Genomic DNA, 22,694 nt, shown 5'->3' on the forward strand with positions numbered 1-22,694 from the left:
CATTCACCAATTCTGCTCTCTATCACCCTGTTAGAACTTAGAAGCTTAAGCTTGATCCATCATACAATTGTTAACTGTATCAGCTATTTAAAGCCTACACAAATGCTGATTTGCAATCAAGTTGTAATTGCAAGTTGAGAGACAGGCTAAGTAACAGCGAGTCAGTGATGTACAAATGCTAATATATCAACAAATTACTTTAACATGTGAAAAATGAATTTGAACTTAATATTACCTAGATCTGCGTGGCATGCGCTAACTGACAGCAAAATGCATAACAACATGCAAACTGCATGTTTCTACTTCTAGTGCATCTTACCGGTCGATAATTTGTGGGAGGAATTTTTCTTGTTACTCCTACTCAGCAATATATGTATACACGTATTACGGATAGAATTCAAGTCATAGAATAGTATTGACATTTGACGTTTGATCTTGAAGGATTTTTGGGCCTGGAGGAGTGTATGCATCAAGGCATGGTTGAAGTGTAGCATACTTGTATGATTCAAAATATAGTGTATGGATTCTGCCCATCCATTTTTTTTTCTCTCTTCTAATTTAGGACTCACTTCTTACACACTCAACTAATGTGTTTCCAACTACTACGACTTACAATATGAATTAGCAATCAATGAAAAAATGAACTCGCCTCAGTGCCGCACATAGATTACTCACTTGTGCTAAAATTTGGTCTCTCATCTTCCCCCTTCAAAATTTTCTTTGCTAATTAACACTATGATACCCTTCATCATGGACACGTACAACTTTCGCTTTGTAGGAGATAAATAAAACCAACAAGGGGGCAAAACATAAATTGCATAACCCATCTTCTAAAAGGAGAAAAAAGGAAAAATAATCTTCCAAGAAATAAAATAGAAGAAAGAAATAGAACCATATGATCCATATGAACATCTGAAGTCAAAAAAGGATGTTATCAAATTTTAAGTTGTTTGTGCCTGTCTTGCTTTATTCCTACCAGCTGTAAAGAAGGATCTACTCCAAGTTTGGTCAATCTAATTTCACTACATGTTAGGGCCATTAGGCCCATTAGGCCCACTACTAGTGCGAGCCTCCCCACAATTTCTATACTTCATGTTCTTCTAGGTTTCTGACCACTTAAATTAAAAATCATCATTGAAGTTTTTAAATTTTACACTAGTTAATAATATATTAGTATCACTTAATTTCCCATTATTGTATTTTAATTAGTAGCATTATAAATTTTAAAAGTAAAAAGTAAAAAAAAAAGTACGAAATTTAGTTATAGGAAATTTAAGTGTCCATGTTATACCTCCAATTCATGTACATGTCCAATGCGAATAGTGCTAGTAATGATCACATCTTTTATTTTATTTTATTTTTTTCGAACTACTCCTAGTCTCCTATGTCCAATAAAGAGATGGAAATTCAGTTGAGTTTTTATTCTTTTTCTGTTTTTATCATAAAAGATAAGGTGCGAGGGTAGTGTATAAAATAAACATGTTTAGAGAAACTAAGTCTTAGTGGTTGTCATCATCGAGTTTATTGTATAAAAAAAGAGAACATGTTTAATTCTTAATTTTTTGTATTCTAATTTTTACAATTATCTTACACTACTATTTCTCTTGAGTGATACACACACCTGTAAAAATACAAATAAGAGAAGAAAAAGAGTTTAAAATTTTAATGAATCACAAATCTTCATGATGTTAATGATGACTTTTAAATTAATTATTATAAAATTATCTTACATCATAATTTTTAATTAATTGACATTATAAAAATCTTTTATATTATTTCTTTATTTCTCATCACAGTATGTATTACATACATCACTTTCACTCTTTATTTTTATTTTCATTTTAAAGTGGCGTTTAGCATTTTTCAATATAATCGATGATGACTGATGTGGTAAAAATAAATAATAAATATATAAGAAAAAAAAAGGTCAAGGGTGATGTAAAAAATCAAGTTTGTGAATTGTGACTAACATGTATGCATTCTTATCTGCTTGAGTGGCAAGAGCAACTGCGGACCCTTCCCTTCAATTTCTCCGAAGCTGACATTTAGCATCCCACAATGACAACCCCTTTTGGCCCTGCCCATTTGCACCCCTTATTTATTTATATATGTGGCCAGCATCTAATCTGTAAGGAACCAAACTCACGCGAAGACAAATATGGACCCCCAAACGAATGTGTTCACTGAATCTCTATTGTTCAGAAAAGTTGCAACCTAGCCTAGGTTAGATCACATGCATAATGCTCAAAAAAATTGGAGACTAATTAGTTTCTGATTTATGGACTCACCTCTAGCCTACCCCCAAAGGTCATGTTCTCCCATTTGACTCAAAATCAAATTAATACCCATTTCAATATTTGCGTATGATCTCGTTAATAAGCCGGTAATACTTTGTAATGTGTGGTCCAAAATGAAAATCCTTGATATATAAAGCACATGGATAATGGTAACATGAATCAGGCTTCCACTTTGACATTATTATCCTAAGTGTTCGTTTTGAAACATCTCGGTAAAATTTGACTCTTTGTAGTGCATTAGTTTTCCCTGTTCCTTTCTTGTTAAACTTTCTAATTAAGTAGCTTTCCGGAGCTTCTAATGCGGATTCTTGAATTTTAGTGTACTTCCTTTCCTTACATGGCTCACAGTACAATTTTGGGAATTTGAGTCTTTTGGTGAATCTTGAACCTTTTTGTATTTACCAACATGAGACTTTTTAGTTTTCTTGTAGTCACCGAGTGACTTCTCAACTTCTTAATTTTTGATTGATTTGCACGTTTCTAAATAGTTATGCTTGTCTGAAGAGAATCATCAGATATTGATGCTTGAAAAATTTGACCAAAAAATTGAAGATTAAGATGGAGATTTGACGTCATAAACTGGAGGTTCAACCCCTTTAGAAAGCTATTAGCCCATGGCTTACATCACCCACATCCAACATATCCCAGACACCAACTAGTATGTTGTTACAGGTTTGAAACCAATAAGGAGACATAATGTCCCTATAACAAAAACACTGGTCTTAATCAAAGTTTAACTCATTTAGTCATCCTTATTAGATGGTTATGATAATAGAATTAAAACAGGCAGAGATGAAATTCAAGTCTTCATATATAATAATTGTTAGTTGTACTGATAAAGGAGAGCATTCCTGTAATATTCGGGGAATCGATGCACTGGTGGTACACTTCAAAACTCTTTCCACCGTCCAGCAAGAAAAAGCAAGGGACATGAAAGTTGAAGAGGATCGTGTCAATATCACCATTTTCAGAGTATATGTATCTTTTCTTTCTCCTATATCGTGTAATAGCTGGGGTAAGTTACATGGGTATCATTTAATTTCTCTCTTAATTATTAGAAGCCAAAAAATTTAATATAGGTTATGTTTGAGAAAATTAATTGAAAAATTATCTTAAAGTTAAAAATGGTGGCCAATAGTTATCAAATTTAACTAATTAAATCATAAGTATTTTTTGTGATAAAATTATTTGTTCAGCTAACTAAAAAATATTACATAAAATGAAAGAATGAATATATTTTTATATAAATTTCAATTTTATTTTATGAATGAAGATAAATTTTGAAGTGTTATAATTTAGTTTTTAATTGATTTTAATGGCTTGTATTTTTTAGATAAATATTTTTTATATATTTTTAATTTCAATTACTACACCATTTATATTATGTATTTTTCTATTAATTTTATACTATATTTTAAAATATTTTTAATCAAATTTAAAATAAAGTATAAAAATGCACTCAGTAAACATTATACTTTTATTGTGTTAATTAACATAATAATTAAAATAAATCATCCAATATAAAAATATTCAAAAAATAAATAAATCTAACATTTATCATTATCAATTTTGTGAAGTGTAATTGTTAAATAATAAATTAAATATTATAAATAGAAAAATATTTAAAATAAAAAATATATATAAAAATTAATAGTACAATGGTTAAAATAATAAAATACTGTTTTATATAAAAAGAGTAATAAGAAAAATAATAAATATTTTTAAAATAAAAAAATTAAATATGAAAAACTAAAAACTAACGTTTCAAAAAATATTATTTTAAATAAAATTTTAAAAAATACTAAAAATTAATAAATAGACAAACAAACTTTTCAGAATTTGCCCAACATATTCATAATATTTCATAGGATATATAAAATAGAATTAAGTCCTCTTGTTACTATCCACAATTGCATGTCTTAATTTTAGTAATTAAGTTTTCCACAATTTCTTCAACTCTCTTACCTTTCTTTGACATCCTCAGCCTTTGTTGCTTCTACTTAAATGTCCACTTCAAGTAAATAAAAAAACAAATATAAAACAATAAATATACCACCACATATATATAATCCCAAGTTGCATTCATTTTAAGTTTGAGCCAAGTAATCTAGTCAAGGAAAATAATCAATCTCTACTTTTGCGCAAAGATTTGTGGCGTTTATTTTACAACTATTACATATTTTGTGTATTATATTTTTTTTTCTCTAAGATTGCATGTACGTTAACGGAAATCAGTTCTATTCAATTCAAAACTATTTATAAGATACTAATTTTTTAATAATAAAAAATTCAAAATAAAAAAATGTTTGAACGTTAAGCATTGATTATAGAAAATGATATACAACAAATCAGACTAGAAGAGAGATTGAATAGCGTATTAGTCAAAATATAAAATTTTTATGAAATGAAAGATGTTATAATAAACAAGTTTATAAGAATTATTGTCTAGTGCCTAAAAGTGAATTATCGTCTAATGAGATATAAAACTTATTTTTTAGTGAAAATCTTGTGTGTACAATGTGTCAATAATGGACAATGAAATACTTTAATAAGTTAAAGAAGAATAGTGAAAATATTTAGTTTTATATTGATTTACTCAACATGAGTTAAATTTAGTTCTTCTTTACCAACCAGTAAAAAATTCTACTCATCAAACTTGATTACAAAAAGTATTTTTTCCTACCACTTTTTGTTTATAAGTATTCTCAAAATCACTCCTAACACAACCCTTAAACTCTCTCTAAATTTAAGAACACTCAAGTATTATTTTATTACTAAGTAACTTTTGATTTTCACAAACAGAAGCTTCATACAGAATCAAAGATTCTTTACAACACTTAAAGAGTTGATTTATAATAAAGTTCTAATCTCTTACGAATACTTTGTATACTATAAAGGATGAACTCTTTTAAGTTAAGTGTGTTTCTCAACAAATGTTTTTCTTTTCTCTCATTTCTTGATTCACAACTCTTATCTTTCTATGTATGTTTGTCGTTTTTCTTCAATCTTTGTCTGATAAGATCAAGACTTTTCATATCTGTCATTCATAATTAATATGACCGTTAGACATATGAAAGGAAATATAAGATTGATTCACAAATATATTTCTTTTAACCAAAATCATATAACCTATCATAAATAGATAATTCAAATAAAATGTTCATTCCAATTGGTGTTTGGATGGATTGGACGAGTACTTCTCGCTTCAAGTAGATGAAATATCCACTAATGGATAGGTCTCACCTAAATCATATAAACTATCATAATAGATAATTCAAATTAAATATTCGTTCCTATTAGTGTTTAGATGAATTGGACGAATATTTCTTTGTTACAGTAAACGAAGTATCCACTAGTGGATAAGTCTCACGTATTATTTTTCCTCATCAAACTTGTTGACTTATATGCAACAAAATAATTAATAAAAAATTTTATTTTTATTTTCATCAAAACCTTAAAAAATATCTTAATCGTTCAGTGCCTAACAGAAAATTATATATGTATTACTTGAATCAACCAAGTACACATTCTACTGTCATTTTAAAGTTGATATAAAATATAAAAGAATATAAATATAAAGATTAAATAAATATTTAAGTAAAAAAATAAAAAATAGTAACAAAAATATGTATAATTAATTCAAATGAATTTAAAAATATTTAAACTTATAAAATAATTTTTATAAAAATGAAGAAATACACATCATTCCTTAGAACGAGTGTTTTAAGAAATTCAACTTATCAAGCAACTAAACTTCCATTTGGTATATAAAAAGGTAAAATGAAAACAAAAATTAAATCTATAGTGGATTGGAAAAGTAAAACAGAGTGCAATCTTCGGATTTCCACACAATTAGAGAGAAAGAGAAGGAAAAAAGCGATTGAAAGCGAAGTTATTTAGATCAAATTGTTGTGAATGATTTGGTTTCAATCAATTATTGTGAAGCAATAGTTGAACGACCTTACAGTCACGACGACTCTAACGTGCACACACAAAGGATAGGAATTGGATGGCAGCACACGAGAGCTTTTAGTTCGGGGACCCAGCGACTCGACAAACTGAATTATTTTAAATTAAATCATATTTATATATTTTTATGTAATAAAAATATAATATAAAATAATTAGTGTAATAGAAAGAAATTAAAAAATATATTATAAAGCAATATTATATAAATAACATTTCTCTTATTCAAACTAATCTGCACCACTTGACTTCTCACCAAAATTTCATACAAGTCACCCTTTTGTTTTGGCTCACCCTCCTTTCTTGCTTCTTTTTTTTTTTTTCTTTATGAAACCTCCAATATTTTCTACAATAGGCAATTCTTTCATACACTTTCTATGAGACTAAAAACTTGAAAATAATTTAGAGAAATATCAGTGACATCCTCTCTCGAAGATTTTATTTACAATTAGTTAGAATTTATTAAAAACCATCAATTTTATCATGTGTTATCAATTTGACCAAATTAGTATGATAAATTGACAAAAGATGAACTTAATTTAATAAAAAAAATAATTTAAAGAATCAAGGTCAAATATTTTAAACTTAATTGAAAAACTAAACTAAAACCAAAAATAAAATGAAGGATAAAAAAAAAATAGAACCAATTCCCTCTTGCATTGTAAACCAATTCCTGAATGAAATACTATCAGTTGGTTTCATCAAACAACAAGGTTGCAAACTCAAAACATTGAAATTAATTGCTAAAAATTTCATTATTTTTTAAAACTTATTTAAATATTATTTTAAAACGCATTCATCTATTTTGAGCAATAATTAATTTTAAATCTTATAATACAAGTTAACCAGGTCGCGAAATCCCATTAGGTTAACAACAACACAATTTGAAGCACAAACTTAAGTTACTTTCATTGTATTTGATTCACAGATATAATTCCTAAAAAATGTGTATATATATTTATATATATAAAGTGACTAAATTAAAAAATATATATTCCATTAATTTTAAGTGAGTTGTTATTAATAAATAGAATTTTCAATTTCTCAATTTACATTTTTTTACCTTAAAACACTAGAAAAGTCATCCATACACAATAAGATGTGATAATATTATGGACAAAGTGTTTGGTATATAAAAGTTTTTATATATTATTGGAGCCCTTAACTCTTCTACTATTCGGAAAAAAAAAATTAAAAAAGACATTTTTTTACAGAAAAAAAAAAGAAGAAGAAAAGACTTAACTCCACTACTAATGGTGAAAATCTTGAAAATAACATCCACCATGAAGTGACACCCCTATATAGATGGTAAGAAGCGAGTTTAAGCTAAGCAACTAGAAAACCGACATATGTGTAGCTTATAAAATCTTTAGCTAAATTTGAGCATCAGAGTCATGGATGCTTTTCAGTTCAAAACTATTATTTCAGGCATTCTTGCCCTGCTAGCATGCGCCTTGTTTTATCAATTTAAGAAAACACTTTGTGGCAATACAAAGAAGATCTGTAGGGCACCTCAAGCAGCAGGTGCATGGCCTATCATTGGCCATTTGCACCTCTTCAATGCTCATCAACTCACACACAAAACACTTGGCAAAATGGCTGAGAAACATGGTCCAATTTTCACAATAAAGCTTGGTTCATACAAAGTTCTAGTATTGAGTAGCTGGGAGATGGCCAAGGAGTGTTTCACTGCCCATGACAAAGCATTCTCCACCAGACCCTGTGTTGCAGCCTCAAAGCTAATGGGCTACAACTATGCCATGTTTGGTTTCACTCCTTATGGCTCGTACTGGCGCCAGGTGCGAAAATTAACCACCATAGAGCTTCTTTCTAACAACCGTCTTGAGCCACTCAAGGACACAAGAACGGTTGAGTTAGATGCTGCAATAAGGGAGCTTTATAAGGTTTGGACAAGAGAAGGTTGTCCAAAGGGAGGGGTTTTGGTGGATATGAAGCAGTGGTTTGGTGATTTGACTCATAATATTGCTCTGAGAATGGTGGGAGGGAAGTCATATAGTGGGGTTGGTGATGATGATCATGCAGAAGGTGAGGCAAGAAGGTATAGGAGAGTTATGAGAGACTGGGTGTGTTTGTTTGGGGTGTTTGTGTTGTCTGATTCATTTCCATTTCTGGGGTGGTTGGATATCAATGGATATGAAAAGGATATGAAGAGAACCGCCAGTGAATTGGATGCTCTGGTTGAAGGGTGGCTTGAGGAACACAAAAGGAAAAGGAAAAGGAAAAGAGGTTTGAGTGTGAATGGAAAGGAAGAACAGGATGATTTCATGGATGTCATGCTGAATGTTCTGCAGGGTACAGAGATTTCTGGTTATGATTCAGATACCATCATCAAGGCTACTTGCCTGGTAAGTAAAATGCTCAGCTATTTTTTTTCATGGTTGCTACATGCTTTTACAATTGATGGAGTCCAAAAGGAATCTAAGACTTTGTGCTATAAACCATATAATTTAGGACTTGCTAATAAGGATATTCGTAAGACGCTTTTACGCCTTTGGTTCTAAGAGAAGAGAATATTATGCCGAATCTAGCGTTGCACTTTATATAATAACGAACAATTGCAATCTTGAGTCCATCAAAAGGAATTATTCCAACAGAAACGGAGGAGTACAAGACATAAATTTGGAAAAAGTTGATACATAATATCTTTTGAATAATGATTCGAAAATTCTAAAAAGTAAAAATTTGTGTTGACGAAAACCATTACCCTTACCACTGTGATTTCTGTCAAATTTTCCCTTTTACTTTTTTTATTTCGTTGTTCAACCTCGCTTCTTATTATTTCGTACTAGGAGTTTTCGTACGATGTAACAAACTCTTAATAATTTGGCTCGTCTATTCAAGTCTTTTCACAACGAACAAAGAATATATTGCGAGGCCACAAAGGTCCACTTGTTTAGAAGAAAATTTCTTTTCTTTTAACATCCTTCAGTATTAAGATATCAAAAGCAATTAACACCCACAACAGGAGTCCACTTCTCCAAAATTTACGTTGTGTTTTACAATCTGATTCGGTACGACACCACCCTTCTGTTTTGAAGAAAACCTTATTGTCTCAGCTTTTGGTGCACATGAACGTTCAGTTTGACATCTAACTTTGAATTACGACCATGAACTTGTATATCTTTGCAGAATTTGATTTTAGCAGGAACTGACCCCACCATGGTCACGCTAACATGGGCACTATCTCTGCTACTTAACCATCAAATGGAACTTAAAAGAGCCCGACATGAACTGGACACTCTTATTGGGAAGGACAGGAAGGTGGAAGAATCTGACATAAAGAAGTTAGTGTACCTCCAAGCTGTTGTGAAGGAAACTCTGCGCCTGTATCCACCAAGTCCCATTATCACCCTTCGTGCCGCCATGGAAGACTGCACCTTTTCATGTGGCTATCACATTCCTGCTGGCACACAATTAATGGTGAATGCTTGGAAGATCCACAGGGATGGTCGTGTTTGGAGTGAACCTAATGATTTCAAGCCTGAGAGGTTCTTGACAATCCACAAAGATGTTGATGTAAAGGGTCAGAACTATGAGCTCGTCCCTTTTAGTTCTGGAAGGCGAGCATGCCCTGGGGCCTCGCTCGCTCTGCGTGTGGTGCACTTGACCTTGGCTAGACTCTTACATTCTTTCGATGTTGCTTCTCCTTCAAATCAAGTTGTTGACATGACAGAGAGCTTTGGACTCACAAATTTAAAAGCAACCCCGCTTGAAGTTCTCCTAACTCCACGTCTAGACACCAAATTTTATGAGGACTATATTATATTAAGCTAGGTTCCTCAAAATATGTGCAGGAAGCCTCTGGGTTCTGAAATCGGGGTTTTCCATCTTGTAATAACAATAACATGTTTAATTAAGTTGCACTGTATTATGATAGCTGGTGCAATTTGTAGTATTCTGATAATTCCGAACTTGTGTAAAAGATAAATGAATCGAATGAGTAACCTTCACGAATATTATGTCTTTTTTATGCCATTCACAAACGGGATGAAGCCAGAGAGCCTAGTAATATCTTAGGCTTGAATACATCATGTATTTTCTAGCACACAGAATCAGGTTTGCAACTCAAATATAAGTTGACAGACCACTGACTAAAAGTGATATACAAATTCTATGATCAAGATGCTACCTTACCATATGAAAAAAAAAAATGAATTTGAACATTACACCATGATCTGTGGTATGTGCCGACTGACTCACCAGCATACTCTAATCGCTGGAAACCTTACCTACATGTGTCTACGTCTAGTGAAATCTTACAAGTGGATAGCTAGTAGAAGAAACCATCCCTTTTACTCCGAGTTAGCAGTATATGTACACGAACAGGTGTCAAGCCATACACAAGTATGACTTGCAACTCTTGCCTGAATTAGCAATCAATGAGAGAATGAACTCGCCTCAGTGCTATACATCGAGTACTCACTCAAGCTAAAGTTTGGTCTCTCTTCACTCCACTTCAAAATTTCTTTGGCGTATTTAAGTGATGCATCAACACTACCAGGCTCCAACCCCTTCACCGGCGACACATACAACTTTCGTCCTGTAAGAGATGAATAAAGCCTTTTAAACTTAACCGCTATGTAATGTGAAGCCAGCTGACCAAGGGAGGGATTATTATTAATGCTGTTGCTATTGCCGTTGGGACGATTGCGACTGATTATTGGATGGAAATCAGAGAACCATTCACACTTGGTCAAAGGAACTTGTTCGATTTTCTCCTCAAACAGATCAAATTTGTTCAATATCAACAAGAATTCCATTTGCTCAAAGGTTGGATGAGTGACAATGGTTTCAAAAAACTTTCTGCTTAATATCATCTTGTTAGTGAGACAACCATTGCCATCGACAGAAAACTGATCATAGTCAGTCAAGGAAACACAGAAGATGACCATTTCAACATCCTCAAACATCTCTAGCCACTTGCAATTTTCTCCTAGCCCCCTTGCATGCACTCTAATTAGTTGATACCTGTTAACCAGCGAAAAAGTATGAATCATCAGAAACATTCAACAGCAGTTGTAACAATGACCTTGAGCGACAAGATTTCACTTTCACGCATTTGAAACAAATATAGAAATTGGAACACATCTTTCGCATAAGAATTTCAACTTTTACACACTAAGCCTGACAATAAAAGCACTTCAATAACCATTACAGTATGATATTGGCACTTCTATCCAATGAATACAAAAATTTATCCAAAATATAAAAAATAGGGGCACTAAACATGAGAGCAATTCATATCCATATCCATATCCAGAGATGGGAGAAACTTACATTGTGTTTCTTAAACATCATATTAGTGAAGATTATAATTCATCCTTACTACAATTCTACCATACTTATCCAGCATTTAGTTTCTTTTGGTATTTTGTAGTTCTGATGTGCTTGCATTTACAACCCTTGGCAGTTTCACGGGTGCTATTAATCTCCAAGAGAAAACAATTACAACAGCAATTGGATTTAATCAAATCCGCAACACATTTCTGATGCATAACAAATGGCACAAAAATTTTCACATACCTGACCAAAGAATCATGTAGATCAGTAGTGTCAACAGTTTCGTCAGAAGCTGATTGGGGAAATGAAAACTCCACACAAGCCACCCCATTAGATGAAGTAACTCCCTCAGCATAAAGGATGTCTAAATCTGAGGGTTCATAATCTGTCCTTAATATTTTAACAGCCTAAAACAGAAAATTGTCATAGTTAGAAACAACAATGTCCATGAACAGCACAAGTTGTTAAAGATTCTAACTCAACAAGCTTTTTCTAGGAGAAAAAAAGTAGAAATGGAAACCTAAAAGACAATAAGGAAGCAAGATGGTACAGCAATAAAATAATATTAATGAAGCATTCTAATAATGCTAACATGTGAAAAGTGGTTTTAATTTATACTCATAAACAGCTGAATTTGCTAGACTGAAATTTAATGTTACTCCTCAAGCTTAATGCTTCTGCCTAATGTCCATTGTACAATAGACAAGAGTCACTATCTCTCCCTGAGAAATGATCCTTTTACAACCAAATTTACACCGCCACCAGTCCAACACCTACTCTCATTAAAAGTTGCCAAACCGTCATGTACAACAATTAAATTTATCCCTCCATTGTTTTTCTCATCTTTGCAGAAGAAATTGATTAAAGATAAAATCCCTTCATAAAATGAAAAGTGGTTATTCCATAAAGAACTCAGTTACCCAGTTTTTATATTTTGGATAAATTACTCTTTTGGTCCTCTAATTTATTATTTAGGTTCAATTTGGTCCTCTAATTTATAAAACCTATTCAATTTAGTCCTCTAGTTTTTTTTGTTTCAATTTGGTCCTATTATTTTTAAAACCGATTCTTTTTTTTTTTTTGGGAAAATGTGCATTTTGTGGCGGTTTGAAACCACTTAGTGACGGTTTTAAACCACCACAAAGTGTGATTTCTTACAATTTAGACTGAAGAACCAAATTAAACCCGAAAAAAACTAGAGGACTAAATTGAATCTAAAAAATAAATTAGAGCACTAAAAAATTAATTTAACCTTAAATTTTAAATGAAATAACATATTTAAGGAGCTTCTTAGATCAAATTTACCAGCCTGGAGCATAAAATTACTTCTTACAATTGCACCTTAATTAGTTGTTCCCTTTGATATTTAGAAGATTTATTTATGCTGCTTAATAGAGGATCTCATTATCTTCAATAGTCACAGAATTCACATTGTATAATTGAAAATGCACAACATTCTCTTCAATATGCAGGTAACAAATAAAAATATAAAAGGTTAAGGGCTTTACACAATTAATTTGACAAAAGCATACAAAGTAATACAATTTAAGAATTATCTTACCCGCTCTAAGAAATAACTGGCAACACTAGGCAGCATTTCTAATTCGCTTCTCCTTTCGTATGTAGCCTTAATGGCAGCATCATTCCATAATTCCTCAATCAATGGTGCATATTCACGAGTAGCAGCTGGAAAGATGGCATCAAGTTTGCCCGACACCATAGTTTTCAGTAACCAATCAGAGAATGCTTTCAATCTTGGACCAATGGAATATACAGTCTTCTCATCCAGTTTTGGACTAGTTCCTGTTGAAAACCATAATTGTAGCGGTCAATCCTTTAGTACAATACAGAAAGAGATAAGAACAGAACTATGTACCATAACAACACCTCAAACAAACACACGAGCATGCTGCAAGCCATTTGGACCAAGTGACAACTAAATGGTGCACAATTGGTGCTTTAAAAGGAAGATAGCTAGGATACCAACTCAAACCTCAATATAAAGCACATATTTCTGAGGGAGAAGTGTAAGGGTGGGAGAAAATGCTACTACCTGTTGTATCATGTACAGATGATTGCCTTTTTTTAAAATCCCCCAAACTTTCATCTTCAAAACGCTCACGTCCCTCAAGCAGCATGCCAAGGTAGGCATAAACATTACTCTGAATGGTCAGCTTTATATTTTCATGCTCATCTTCTGAGAATGGGACACTTTTGTACAGAATCTTGGCCTGCCACAAATATTTGCAATTCTATGAATACATTGACCATTACCAGCATCTCTATTGATGACTTTGTCTTTACATAGAGGAGGGGGCTTGCCACAATTTTATTTAAACAATTCCTAAAGTACCCATGAATAATCACATACTACATCCAACTATGAAGTCAGTTGTCATTTACTGCCAAAATTGGCCTTTCTGAACAAAGAAATACCAGACGACAAAAGAGAGTAACATAAATGTGCATCCAATTAACATTTACTTTACAGAAACCTTTGCAGGATTGACACTATTACTGTCCAGTGTCCACAATTTATTGTGATTAACTAGGTAAACACTCATGTTTAGTGTTTAGAAAACTCACAGAAGTTTCTTTCCATTCAGTTTAAGTGAATTAAGAAACAATTATTTTGGAAGCAGGTGCCTACAAAAGTACAGACCATATTCTGACCAATTTAATGTAACTAATAATCCAAAAGAAATTTAAGTATGACTTGATTCACAAACTCAATTATCAAGTAAAAATTACCTGCTTAAAAATAGTGCTCGTTCCAGATCCACTGCCACCAACTAAGAGAAGCTTCTGAACTATCCCATGCTCAAGGTAGTCAGGCATTGTTCTGCTAACCAGACTGGAGGGTTGTTCTCCCAAAGAATTTGAAGATTTAGAAGGAACTGGCAGGGACAGGAAAGCACATACAAGCTTCGTTCCAGCCTAACAAGCAGAAATGAAAAAAGTGTGTAATAAATAACATTTTGCTGGAAGAAAACGAGACAAATACCCCCCCCCCCCCCCCCCCCCCCACCCGGAAAAAAAAAACAAACAAAAAAATTACCTTTCCCCATATATAACCCCTTGTATTCCTCTGCCCCTCCTCTTGGTAGGAACCATCATCATTGACCCAAAAATGTGGGTTGCCGGCACACTGAACTCCTGCCAACTGCACACAACCAAAACAGGATCCTTTCAACAATTCTGTTTCACAATAAACAATATATATGGTTATTAAGAGGGAGCCTTTCAATATGAATTTCCAACCTGCAACATTCGAAGCTCCACTTTTGTTATTTCCCGACCATTAATGAAAACCTGAGTGTTTCCATTGCTGGCATCCTGTTGGATGGGGCCTCCAACATTCAGATGCGGACTTATAATTTGTGAAGGCTTCTGTCCCTCCTGTGAAATCATTAAACCAATCAGCATCCGTAGTAACACACAAAAAACTCAAACACCATACAAACCAAATCACAAATGCATGTAAACAAATACCTTCCCCCAAAGACCAGATACTTTATCATACCAATAGGTCCCTGGCTTCAGCTTCTTGGGAGGGTTGGGGCAATTCTGCAAAGTTACCAATTCCTCATAAGAAAGTGGGTGTCCATTCACACAAACATACTCAGGTGGAAGCAGATTCGCTTCACAAAACCTCTCAGCCTTCATTATCTGCCGAACCTCCAACTCGTTAAGCAAACGCTTGAGCATCCGAGAGCACTTCCCCAAAGTCCCTCTTTTGGCCTCATCAATCGGGAATCCAATGCAAGTCACACATTTTCTCCCCTCAGGCATAGACCCCATAGCTCTAAGCACACAATTACCACAATACTTCGCATCACAAACGAGACAAACCTCTTTCTCGGTAAACCTATTCCCCTTGAAGCACCTATAACAAGACCCTTTCTTTCCCTTCGTGAGAGGTGCCCTTTTAACAGGTTTATTGCTGCTCACAGTGTCCTCCACGTCAAACTCCTCAACCAACGCATCATCAGAGTCCACATCGAAAGTAACAATAGGGGGACGTTTAGCATCGATATCCTCAGCCTTGAGAGAAGAAACCCGAGTTGATGGATACTCCAAACTCAGCACTGACTCAGTGGATGCCCAATCTTGCTGATTCAACTCGTTGAAATCCAAACTCTCTTTTCCGTCTTCCAGAACCCTTAACGCGCCGGAACTTCTCCCTGATTTGTCCCTAAACTCAATGGTACTAGAGCTTCTAGTTTCTTCCAGCACTCTCGAGCTTCCCCCCAAATCGGACAGGTCGCCGGAGCCGTCGTTCCCGGTGGAAAACTCAAACGCGCCGGAGCTGCTCAGCTCGCCGGAGAGTTCGCCGACGTTGCTCTGCGAAGCTCGGTGCTCGAAGGCGATCACCGAGGTGGGAGAGACCGTTGTTTCGGACGCTAACTTGGAAACCCTAGCTTCGGTTCGGAGGGGTTGGTGGTGTTGTTGCGGCGGCAGGAGCGGCTGCACGACCGGTAGAGATAAGGAGTCGGAGAGAGGAACCTGGGAAACGACGGCGGCGACCGGAATGTTGTCGACGCTGATCGGCACCGCCCGAGGGAGGTCGCAGGTGAGCGGCGGGCCGTCGTACTCGACGGCGAAAGAGTACTCGGCAGCATCAGGCGCCGCCGGCGACATGGTGGGAAGAAGAGATGCGGTGGAACCCTAATAGGAATAGGAATAGGAATACAAGAAAAGCATGAAAGGAAAAGAGAAATGGTTTTGAAAATGATGATTGAAAGAAGAAGAATGATGCAGTGTGTGTGGCGTGGTGAAGAGATTAGGGAATGAATGTGCGTGAGAAGGAAAAAAAGGTAATTTTTAGGTGAGGGAGGTAGAGAATATAATAATAAAATAATAGAGAGGGTAACGGTGGAGGTGAGTGAGTGAGTGAAGATGAAAAGGAAAGGAAAACTAAAACGGGACGGGAATTGGGGGAATCTTTCTTCTTTTTTGGGCCACGTGGGGACGGCTTTGTCCTTTTATGTAGCCAAGGTTGGCATCCTATCCAATCCAATGCCACCTTTTTTCACACTAATTGCGTCCACTTGTTTTCTTTTATATGGCCAATGATCTGTTTATTGTCCCAATCTCATTCCATTCCCCGCCACCACTCTCTTGCGCGCCATTCTTCCCTCACTTCTGCCTATCAATTTTATTATTCCTACAAAACAATCAATACACTATTCTTCTTTTTATTTATATTTACTTTTAACTCTAATCAATCTTGTCTATATTTATCCACAAATATATTACTATCACTCTGTTTTTTTTTTTATAAAAAAAAAAACTTGTCAGTATCTGATTTACACCTTAATTCAACTTATAAATAGTTTTCTTGGTAATCTCACTCTCAACCAAAACATCATTTTTTAAAACTTAAGAATATAACAGGAATCCAATCCAAAACACTAATCAATTGAATGAGAGTCTTGTGACTTAACTACCACATTAATTCTTTTTTTTAGACAATGTAAGATTCCTAACAAAACTATACTATAGCTTATCAAATTTAAAAACAATTTATTTATTACATTACCAAAAAAAAATTCAAAGTTAAATTTAGGACCTTCAATTTTTTTTAAAAAATAAAGTAAAATTACGATGCTAATAACAATGAGTGATCAGATTTCTATTTAATTTTTTAAAGTCTCTAAATTTAAATATATCGATAGAATTTGGAGTTATTAAAGCATAGTAAATGTGTACATAAATGACTTATTAATATTTGTTCATTATTGTTAAGATGTTTATTTTTCATTAAAATGCATTTAAATAGTAATACCTTTCAACTAACAATTCAAGACTTCAAACTATATATATTTATCCAAGTGAATTTTATCTTTCTTAAAAAAATCGTACACATAGCTCAAATATTTATTAATCGTATCAGATATCAACAGTAAACGTTAACATCTATATTTTTAAAATATAAATGGAAACATAATGTAATTAAAAATATTTTGAAAAATATAGAAGTGTAATTTACCTTCATTAGTTTAATTTGTTGCATCAATGTTTAGTCTCACATCAAATGTTAAAACAAAAACTGATTAAAAAATGTTAAACACAAATTATTAAATTAAGTGATTGTAAGATATTGTAATGATTACATCAAAGTAAACTAATTGATCGAGTTACTCGATGGTGTTTCATATTAATAACCAGTTAATGATTGAATTAGATAAATATTAGTTAATTCGTAAATGAAATTGATTAAAGTGTAAGATAAAGTAATTGGATACGTGCTATTAATTATAAAATTTTAATTAATTTTAACCTTTTAAAACTTTTTCTTTTTTCCTAACGTACCCTTTACTCTTTTTATGGAACATAACGCCTGCACTTCATATATCTGGCGTTTCAAAGAGCTGACGGACGACGAAAAATCAGTTACTCGTCCACCGCGGTTTCCAGATCTTGGAGTATAAGGGTTAGATAAAAATAAAAAAGTTATAGTAAAACTATGATGTCAAATCTAAATCTTAATGTTTTTACTTAAAATATGATGTTGAATCCCTAGTCAAGTGTGAGATCACATCCTAAATCTTAAGATTTTGATGTAAATTTTCTTTGGTGTTTAATTTCCTTAATTGTCAAACAGGCGGAGCATGAAATTCCTACTCGCAACCAATTTTTAAAAGCACTTACAGTTCAAAAAATGAATCTAAAGATATATATGCTTAATTTGGTGAATGGAGGAGGCATTATATTTGGTTGAACCGTGTTAAGTTCTGCAACAACAGCACCGTCGATGCTTAATTAGTTCCGCAACAGCTCCAGGGTGTCATCAACATTTCAAATCGCACCTCGGACTCTCGGAGTGACCTTGTCGTATGTCAAACAGCTTCTTCGCGCACCGTCGAAATAGTGCATGCCGTGGCGACAAATCAGAGAGAGGGAGGAAAGGATTGAGTGAAAAGTGGTACGTTTGGAAAGAGATTTTTCCCCTAAAAGTGTCACCACGCGTCAAAACTCAATTGAATAGGAAGAAGCTACGAATGATTTATTTCGGAGAACTAATCATTACTCTTTATTACCCCAACTCAATTTTTACTTATTTGACAAATCAAATTTCATTGATTATAAAAGTATAATATTATTTAAAAATTAAAACTATAGAAATAAAAAAAATCAATCTTTAAAACGGATATCCAAATATAATCCTAATGTTAAATTCTATTATATTTATATATTTTTTTTCTCTTTTTTCCCTCTTTCTCTGAGACAAACTCTCCTTCACAAACAAATCTACAACTTATTAATTTGCCTTTAAAATGCGACTACACGTACAACGTTGAAATCGAGCATCTTCACATTTTATATATATATATAAAAATTACAATGAGCATACATGCGTTAAAGGACAGCCTCATCGAGGAACCAAATAGCTATCATTATCAATGGATTCGACGATAACCAAGCTTATTATAAGTAGACTCATATATTAAAAATATCTAATGAAGTCTTACCTGAGTCACATTCATATCTATATAATAACTCTGAGCTCAAAACCGTTATCATCTATAGGAATCTTTTCCATCAACAGCCACGTATTCAATTCAGATTTTTTATCTCACAATTCTTAGAAACTTTTTTATTTCGACCCATATATATGACTATATAATATTATGATTACTAGCAAGCAAATTGTCATCCACACTAAGAATATAAAGACATCTCAAATTTTATTTCTATCACCTTTTTATCTTTAACTCCTTTCCTTTCCAATTTCCATTTCTTGAACCCAAACAATCGCATAAATTAAGTTGTATGTACAATGCAGTATCTGCATGCCCATAAAATCAAATATTTCCCCGTGGGCATCACAAACGACCCAGAGCTGATATTTCAAATAGCAAATCAAACATGTTTGTTGTCCTGTGCACACACGCATGCAGCTATATATCTAGTATCTCTTTGACCCCATTTTCCTTAAGGACGAAACTCTGGGGAACTGATCAAGACTGGGCCTGGGTGGCTGGTGGTTGTTATGCGCACTCGCAGCATTCTCTGACACCTTCCACACCTTCACCGACTTATCCAAACTCCCACTATACAGAATCCACCTCCTCTCATTACACATCGCTTCAGGATCCCTCTCCGCCGCGAGACACTTAACAGGCCCAGTGTGCCCCGACAGAATATTCACGCACGTGTGGTCGTCGTTCAGCGACCTCTTCCACACGCATATCGCCATGTCAGCAGACCCGCTGAACACCAAACTCCCCGCCGTAGCTAAGCACAGCACCGCCAGCTTGTGGCCCCTCAAAACCCCTTTATGCTCCAAATTCGTTTCCCGAACCCAATAATTCACCAACCCGTCAGAGGAACCCGCGTATAGCACATTCCCCTCTTCGTTTATCGCTAACGCCGTCACCGCACACTCCTGCTTCAACAGCGTCTGCGAAAACAAATGCTTCGTCCCTTTCCCTTGAACCTCGCGCCGCCAAATCTTAACGGTGCCGTCAGCGGAGCCCGTGAAGACCATCCCATCCAACCCCACAACAAGCGCGTTAACGGCGTCGTCATGCGCCGTGACGGACTCCAAACACTTGAAATTCGACGTTCGCCACACCTTAAAGGTCTTATCCCACGAGGCGGAGTATATGAGAGAATGATCCTCCGTTAAACTCAGACACGAAATAGCGTCGTAGTGTTTGATCCATATTAAATTACGGCGTCGTCTCACTTCCACGTAGTTGCTCGGTTTCATGGAACATTTGATGTAGTTTCTCAACGTTGGAAGCGTGGCGACGCGCTTGTGTTGTTGGTCGTTTTTCCCCGACACTTTCCAAACCCTGATCCTTCCGTCTTGGTGTCCCGTGAGGATTTTCTCTCCGGCGATCACAATGGCTTTGACCAAACCGCTATTGGATTTGAAGCCCGCGAACTCCTCCTGGTTCTTCCACACGCGAATGTTCTTGCTATCAGAACCCGTGTACAACAGGTCCTTGGTTGCAGCGAGGGAATAAATGTGACCCTCTTCGCGGACAAGGGAGCCCACGAGAGCGTCGTTTTCGTTGGAGCCGGCAAAAGCGTCTTCGTTCATGTGAGAGGACCATGGGGATTTGGATAAGGGAGAGAGGGAAGCGTCGTAGGGAGCGTTGTCAGCTTCCATTTGAGGATCCAAATGAGGCGCGTCCATTGTGATGGGGTTGTTTTTTCTTTGATGGTTATCGGAGTTGTAACCGTCGAACTCGTCTTTCTTTAACTTTCCGTACATTCTTCCATTCACACTTCCTTCATCCAAGTATCCGCGTCCTTTTCGAGATGACCCTGTCATTCTTTCTTTGTTAGTTATATGTTATATATTCCTTCCTTGCACTACGCACTCATGCAAAGTACAGGGAATAGTATATATAGGAACCGAAAGGTTCAAACTTGAAAGGCAGCTTAAGCTTTTGTTTGTTTTACAAGAGAGGTACTATAAAGGTTGAGGATTCGTGCAATTAATGAGGAAACTGCTAATGATTCCTTGTCGTGCCAAACCGCCGAACGTCGTTGGAGGGAGCGTTGAGGGGTTTGGTATTGAGGTTGACAACAAAACTTTATTTGGCATGCAGTGGGTTGCTGAGATGGCCTTGTCTATGTGGTGATATTTGTCTAATTATGTTATGTCACGTTATCTGTGTGTGCTGTTTGTCTAATTATTATGTTAGGCCACGTTTTCTATGTGTGCGACTACGTGGGTCAATTTTCATGCCAAACTAATGGAAACCTTGGATTGGGAAAACAGGTTGTAACTAAGATAGATGATGAGAGAGAATTATCAGGTGATGATATCCAAACTGCTAATCTGAGGAAATGTGCGATTTTAGATGTGTAGAACGAGTAAACGGGTTGATTGTGAAAACGAAGTTTGATTTGGTCAATAGACTAAAATTTGTAAGTTTTCGTCCTCTTCCAAAAAAAAAAACTAAAATTGGTGCTAAATTCTGGTGCATTTTCTCTGATTATTATGTAAACAAATAAACCTGTCACGAGACATGCACATGCTTTACGTGCAACTATGCAACCATTCAACACTTCTATACTAAAGAAATTTTAGTTAATTAGTAGATACTTTGGATGCTAGAGAATATATCCGGAAATGTTGGAAAAATATTTTAAATCCGTGATCACACTACTACTACTAATAATAATAATAGAGACAAAAGGTGTATATAGATTTCCATTACTTAAATGCAAATGTTTCGTAAACAACAAAAATAAATAAAATAAAATTATTCCTTTCTAGTATATGCAGTGAAAGGAAATGAGAAAAGGAAAGAGAATTTTTTTTAATCTCATTTGGTTTCGATTTTAGAATTTTAGAGAGCGGAGGAGAAATGACAAAACTAAGACCTTATTTCTTCACTTTTCCTCTAAAAAAATTTATCCCTTATGCGCTTTTCCTGGAAAAACTCACCTAAAAGCATATTCCAAAATTACACTAGCTAGGAGTAGATAGAGGTTGTTAATCCATGTTTTTCCGATTTATCATCTCCCTGCCTTCCACCTGCTGCGTACATAATTTTCCAGTTATATATAAAAATGTTACACTGATGGTTTCATATAGCAATCTTTTTTTTTTTTTTTGCACGTTTGAAATCAATAGAAGTTAAATAATTTTAAGATTAACAATTTAAGAAGAAAAATTAACTTCTTTGGGATTTTAAATTTGAAATGAAAGATTTTTACAAAATTGTTAAAATTATATTAAAATGAGTACATGCACTAAAATTTTAAATGATAAGCCTTTTTTTTCCAACTCGGACTTCTAGATATTACTCTCAAATTGAAGTGTTGTCTGTATCTTTTAGAAAAAAATAGTAGTTTAAATATAGTATTTATAAATAAATTACAATAGTGCTGAAAAAAAAATAGATAAAATACAATAGATCGTTATAATTTTTGTTTGGAAAAGACAATAATAAATCGTTATAATAACCCCCATCGATTTGAAATTTAAAATTTACACATCTCCCTAAAAATGCTTCAAGTCTTGACAAACCATCTCGATTTTGATCTTCAAAATTTGAAAAGATTAGCCCGATATTTATCTTTGAAATCTTCAAATTTGTAACTCCCTAAGAAATGACTCATGAACTTATGACCGATATCCAATGTGTATTTGATAAAAAT

The 22,694-nt window shown here is 34.3% G+C and overlaps 3 protein-coding genes across 3 annotated transcripts; 1 reads left to right on the forward strand and 2 right to left on the reverse strand.

Moving 5' to 3' along the window:
• Positions 1-7,586: 7,586 nt before the first annotated feature.
• LOC114376370 (cytochrome P450 CYP82D47-like) lies at positions 7,587-10,252 on the forward strand. Its single transcript, XM_028334463.1, has 2 exons — positions 7,587-8,629; positions 9,414-10,252. Exons 1-2 carry the CDS (start codon positions 7,658-7,660, stop codon positions 10,056-10,058), a joined length of 1,617 nt encoding a protein of 538 aa, XP_028190264.1. The 5' UTR covers positions 7,587-7,657; the 3' UTR covers positions 10,059-10,252.
• LOC114376369 (extra-large guanine nucleotide-binding protein 1-like) lies at positions 10,226-16,433 on the reverse strand. The gene is made up of 8 exons (XM_028334461.1): positions 15,057-16,433; positions 14,826-14,963; positions 14,623-14,727; positions 14,316-14,501; positions 13,618-13,795; positions 13,126-13,367; positions 11,808-11,971; positions 10,226-11,252 (listed from the first exon to the last, which is right to left on the reverse strand). The coding sequence occupies exons 1-8, from the start codon at positions 16,203-16,205 to the stop codon at positions 10,661-10,663; spliced, it is 2,754 nt and encodes a 917-aa protein (XP_028190262.1). The 5' UTR covers positions 16,206-16,433; the 3' UTR covers positions 10,226-10,660.
• Positions 16,434-19,304: 2,871 nt separating this feature from the next.
• LOC114375885 (protein JINGUBANG-like) lies at positions 19,305-21,238 on the reverse strand. Its single transcript, XM_028333748.1, has one exon. The coding sequence runs from the start codon at positions 20,851-20,853 to the stop codon at positions 19,477-19,479; it is 1,377 nt and encodes a 458-aa protein (XP_028189549.1). The 5' UTR covers positions 20,854-21,238; the 3' UTR covers positions 19,305-19,476.
• Between the last annotated feature and the right edge of the window lie 1,456 nt (positions 21,239-22,694).

This window comes from Glycine soja, chromosome 11 (genome assembly GCF_004193775.1).
Source record: "Glycine soja cultivar W05 chromosome 11, ASM419377v2, whole genome shotgun sequence".
NCBI classification, from domain to species: domain Eukaryota; kingdom Viridiplantae; phylum Streptophyta; class Magnoliopsida; order Fabales; family Fabaceae; genus Glycine; species Glycine soja.

Coding starts and splice junctions, on each gene's coding strand:
- LOC114376370 (XM_028334463.1), top strand. CDS start 7,658: ATGGATGCTTTTCAGTTCAAAACTATTATTTCAGGCATTCTTGCCCTG. Junction 8,630..9,413: donor TCATCAAGGCTACTTGCCTG/GTAAGTAAAATG, acceptor ATATCTTTGCAG/AATTTGATTTTAGCAGGAAC.
- LOC114376369 (XM_028334461.1), bottom strand. CDS start 16,205: ATGTCGCCGGCGGCGCCTGATGCTGCCGAGTACTCTTTCGCCGTCGAG. Junction 14,502..14,622: donor GGGGTTATATATGGGGAAAG/GTAATTTTTTTG, acceptor TCTGCTTGTTAG/GCTGGAACGAAGCTTGTATG. Junction 11,972..13,125: donor CCAGTTATTTCTTAGAGCGG/GTAAGATAATTC, acceptor TTTCTGTTTTAG/GCTGTTAAAATATTAAGGAC.
- LOC114375885 (XM_028333748.1), bottom strand. CDS start 20,853: ATGACAGGGTCATCTCGAAAAGGACGCGGATACTTGGATGAAGGAAGT.